General features: G+C 32.6%; 1 protein-coding gene across 1 annotated transcript; it reads right to left on the minus strand.

Moving 5' to 3' along the window:
• Positions 1–519: 519 nt before the first annotated feature.
• On the minus strand, positions 520–4,301 carry LOC143557068 (uncharacterized). The gene is made up of 9 exons (XM_077046234.1): positions 4,163–4,301; positions 3,738–3,851; positions 3,508–3,581; positions 3,257–3,359; positions 2,491–2,541; positions 2,248–2,395; positions 1,203–1,341; positions 1,013–1,118; positions 520–695 (listed from the first exon to the last, which is right to left on the minus strand). The coding sequence occupies exons 1-9, from the start codon at positions 4,299–4,301 to the stop codon at positions 520–522; spliced, it is 1,050 nt and encodes a 349-aa protein (XP_076902349.1).
• Positions 4,302–4,831: the final 530 nt, after the last annotated feature.

A 4,831-nucleotide genomic window follows, 5' to 3' on the forward strand; every position in this document is an offset into this window, starting at 1 on the left:
AATAAGATGAAAGCAAGAAAGGCTTTTGTAACAATTTTTCTCTTCTTTTTCAAACATAATGAAACTTCAACAATATTTAAACCCAAGAAATTTAAAAGATAAACCTAAAGAACAATTAATCAAAGAGATGACTTGTTGATGACTGACAAGTACAACTGCGTTCCATCTTTATCTTCAATTTTAATCAATCATTCGAATTAATCACTCACTAAAACTTGAAATGATAATAAAAACCATGTTATTGTCAATGATGTGTTTATAAATAAATGAAAAGTTCACTTGAATGTATAAAAACGAACGAGAAACTTGTTGATGCTCCCTCAATTAGTTAAGTGACCATAAGATTTGTTCTTGTTTGTTCGTCACGGACTTCTCGTCAAATGGTTCACAAGAGGGCAGCTCTGCTTGTCTAAAGAACAAAGTGACATAGCAGCCGGTTCTAGCACCATCAGGTCCTATGGTTTACTCATTGGTCATTACTAAGTAAACAGGCCAAAACTTGTAAGTCAGGTGGTGAAACTAATTCTGTTTCAAATTATAGATTCTTTTTCTTCTCACATACTTGATTTTCCAGAGCTCTAAATCATGTCCTCGGTTGTAATTAATCGCGTACTGAGGGATCCTTGTTAGATCAATGCGTGTGCCCACAAAATAACTTAATGATCCATTGTGAAGCTCATTGTTTTCTGCATCATCTATTTTGCCAACCAACCATCAGAAATCAATCCTAAACGAGTTCGGGTCAAAAATCAGTTAACCTGAAACATGTCTGGGTCAAAATCAGTAGGTCACGCTGCCCTACAAAACCTTTTTTCTTTGTCCATTGTTAATGAGTTAAATATATTTTGGAAAAAAACTATATTATTACAATAACATAACCTTATTTGATATAGTGATTCACTAGGTTTTACCCATTTGACCCGTTTCTTTTTTTGTTGAATCTTATCCATTTTAACAATGAAAAAGCATAAAAACCGAATTAACAAGTAAATGAGTCTAAACGAAAAATTACCTATTTCATCCCTTACGTGACTTCGGAAATGTGAATAACCATTCGCAACAACATCAAGATCATCAATGCTAAAATTGTATCGCTTTTCAAGAGCCAAATATAATACCTAAAATTAGATCAACATATTACTATCCATGGATGTAAACAAAAACAACGGTGAAAGTTGAAACCCTGATTAGCGAACATTTACCTTTTCTAAACCATGTGACATTAATCTCTCTAAAGTATGGAATAATGCATCAGTGAGGTCATCACTGTAAATCACATCAACAGCAACCAGCAAAGATGCCCTTTTTAGTTCTTCAAATTCTGATTGATTCCAAGCATAACTAGATTCAAAAATAAACTTTTGAGTTTGAACCACTGACCGGTTTATGAATAAACAGGTTGAACTGAGTTAAATTTTGCCTATAAAAGGCCAAATGGATAAAAATAAAAATAAATTGGTTAAAACAGAAAAGGGCCGAGCTGGTCGAGTCACCCGGAATATATTTAAAACGTATAAAATCTACTAAAGCGTTTTACACGATAAAGAAACAAACTTTACATTTTTGTGTGATCTTAGCAACCAACTTCAAATAAGATTCAAAACAGAAGCACTTTATTACCGATTTAGCAACCAAATCACGGCTTATTACTAATTGTAGCAACAAATGGACCTGCTTAATACATAGTTACATATTACATACAGGACATTTTTTGTTGAATTTTTTAAATCCCTAGTGTATATATAAGGCATGTGTCATGTAATGTAAAATTTAACGGTTATAATTAAAAAAACATCATTTTCTCAAACTTGTAAAATAAACTCTTTTTCTATATTTTTTCACAGAAGCAATTTTTATATATGTGACATCATATGTGGCAATTGGCATGGCTTAAACCAGTTACCAATGTCACATCAGAATGTTAAATTTTCACGTAAAATCAGTTAAAATGATGTTGGTTTCCAAAATTGGTAAAAAGAATTATAAGTTGGCCTCTATTTTGCACCTGATTTAAAGTTAGTTGCTATAATCAATAAAAAGTGTAAAGCTTGCTTCTATTTAGGAGGTATGCTATTTTATTAATAATTTTTAAACCATCAAGCATATATAAAATTCAAAAGAAAAAAGAAACAAGAAAGTGTTTGTGGGTCAGCTCAACCCAACCTGTTTTGACCAGTTACACTACCCACTTGACCCACTCAGTTACCACCTCCACTTACAAGTAAGGTAAAATGATAATGTTTTCACCTTTGAGAAGATGCACAATTGTCTTGCGTAGGTGGCCATGAAGCCTTCCAATCAAGTTCTCGTACATAGACAGAGGTTTTAGATGGTAACAATGTTGAATTAAGATGGACATTGGTAGCACAATTTTCAAGTATCTCAACCCCATGATCTATCACATGATAATAAGAATATAAGCATTAGGAATACATAAATGAGAGATCGTAAATCTATGTGCATTGTGCATAACTGCATATGCATATGTACCTGTCAGAAAGACTGTTTTTACGACCCGTGCAAGTAGCATACCAACCAAGCCTAACAAGGATAAAAAAATGAAATCATGTAATGTAAGAAAAAAAAAACAGAGTATACAAAGGTAAAATAAGATTAGATATTCAACCTTATTTACCAAATTTGATAGCCTTTTACTCTCACTTCACAAAACATCTTCTTTTTTCACAAAAAAAATGTTTATTTGTTAATCTATTAATTACTTGCATGATCAGAAATTCTGCCAAAAACTTGAACGTCTGGTTATGTGTCTATTACACCTTTAAACAGTAAAATAGACCTGTATACGAACCAAACATTCAGTGAACTGTTTGACGAAACACATGTTTCGTCCGTTTAGTTACTCTCGTGAACATTCATTTAACCCATTTAACTATGTAATTTTATAATTTTTTTAGGTTCATTTAACCCGTTTATGTTCGTCTGTGTTCATATATATTCGTTTATGGTTGTTCAATTATGTTTATTTGTGTTCGTTTATGTCGTTTGTTTGTGTTCGTTTACGTTTGTGAACTGTGCGTTTAGAATCTTAACAAACGAAAACGAACATGTTCATCTTCTTAACAAACAAACATGAACAAAAAATCCATTTGATTATTTCGTGTTTGGTTAAAACTAAATGAATGAACAACTTCAGTTCGTTTACAAGCCTACAACATAAACGAAGCATATCCAAACACTATCTTCTACAACACATTTGATTTAACAATTTGTTATCTGATTAAGATTACTCAATTACCTGTACCAGCACCAAGTTCTACTGCTACAATCCCGTTAAACTCAGATGAAGTATACATCTTATGCAATACAAAATCACAAAGTACTAGTTCGGCTCTCCAAACCTGAAAAAAAAGTCAATTTATATCATCCTAAAAGTTCATAATTGCATACATATTCTTTTACATCAATAAAAACATTATATTTAGTAAATCGACAGTAAAATAAATATATAAATAAATTCAGTTACTTATAATAATATAAATTTCTTACCTGCAAACCAACCTTTGGAATTGATGAGGTGATGTTGTGTTGAATAGGCACATCAAATTTGTGTTTTGAATGTTCTACAAACAAGACAAGATGGATTATTTCTTTAAAAAGAAAAATAGGAATTGTAAACAACAAGGCTATTCAACACAATGGAGCCTGAGCTTGTATAAAAAACGGGCCTATAACTTACACCCCTAACTAATGAAAAAAATGGGTAGTGGAAAACTGACTGTTGCGTCTGGGTAAAGCAAGATCACCATCATGATCCAATTCCAAGCTGACTTCGTGGTTGAGTTTGGAATAATCAAGAACCTCCTCATATTTGGCTTGAATGTAGCCAACATCTACAATCCATTATGAACACACATTATTATAATCACCAAACCTCAGTATTAATATTTATATTTTAAACAAGTTAGATTAAAAAGAGTAGTTGTTATTATGGATGATAATAAACCTTAACCTAGTTGTTGTCCCTTTATATAACTAACTGAAGTTATTAAAATGAAGTGACGGTTGACTAAGTAGTAGTATTGTGAGAGTTGGAATGAAGGTTTGAGTTTGAATTTGTAAATGGAGATATAAATAATAAAACTAGTATTGTAAAGAATGAGTTGGATTGATTTAGGTTATGAATATATATATATATATATACCTGGTGGAATTGAGAAGGTGAAGTGAGAAAGGAAGGATCCATTGAAGTTGGGCGGACAGCCTAAGTGAATCTCGCTCATTACTACTACGTCTTTCTCTTCCGGCGACTGTGACGGTGTTTGGGTGTTTTCTCCCTCCATTGTAACCAACCCTATTCAAGACAAAACAGAAAATACTTATGCTAAATGTTGTTTGATTTTCTTCAAAACCGGTATAGAAATATGTACACCCACAACCACCAAGTGTTTGACCAAATTCTTATACGAGGCGATGCTGGTATTCATACGAGTTGTATAGCCTATACTACTCGTATAATCCTCTTACACCCTCTTTACGCTCGTTTTGGATCAACACCCTTCTAAGACCGTACATACCAGCTTTTCAGATGTGTACGCAACTTTTTAGATAGTGTTTGACTAGACTTCAGACTTATACGAGTAGTATAAGCTATACCACTCGTTAGTTCAGTGTACCATGTATGTAAAACCCGTGAAGGACCCGTTTTATACGAGTAGTATAGTTTATACGACTCGTACATGCAGGGTAATTATTTGACACGATATAATATTCTGCCAGTTATTTGAGACGATATAATATTCGGTAAATTATTTGACGCGAAACAACATTCCACCGTTAATTATATGACACGACATAATATTCTAACCAATCA

Source organism: Bidens hawaiensis, unplaced genomic scaffold (assembly GCF_021521415.1).
Source record: "Bidens hawaiensis isolate Kalapana, Puna unplaced genomic scaffold, B.hawaiensis_p1.1 tig00018785_1, whole genome shotgun sequence".
Lineage (NCBI taxonomy): Eukaryota > Viridiplantae > Streptophyta > Magnoliopsida > Asterales > Asteraceae > Bidens > Bidens hawaiensis.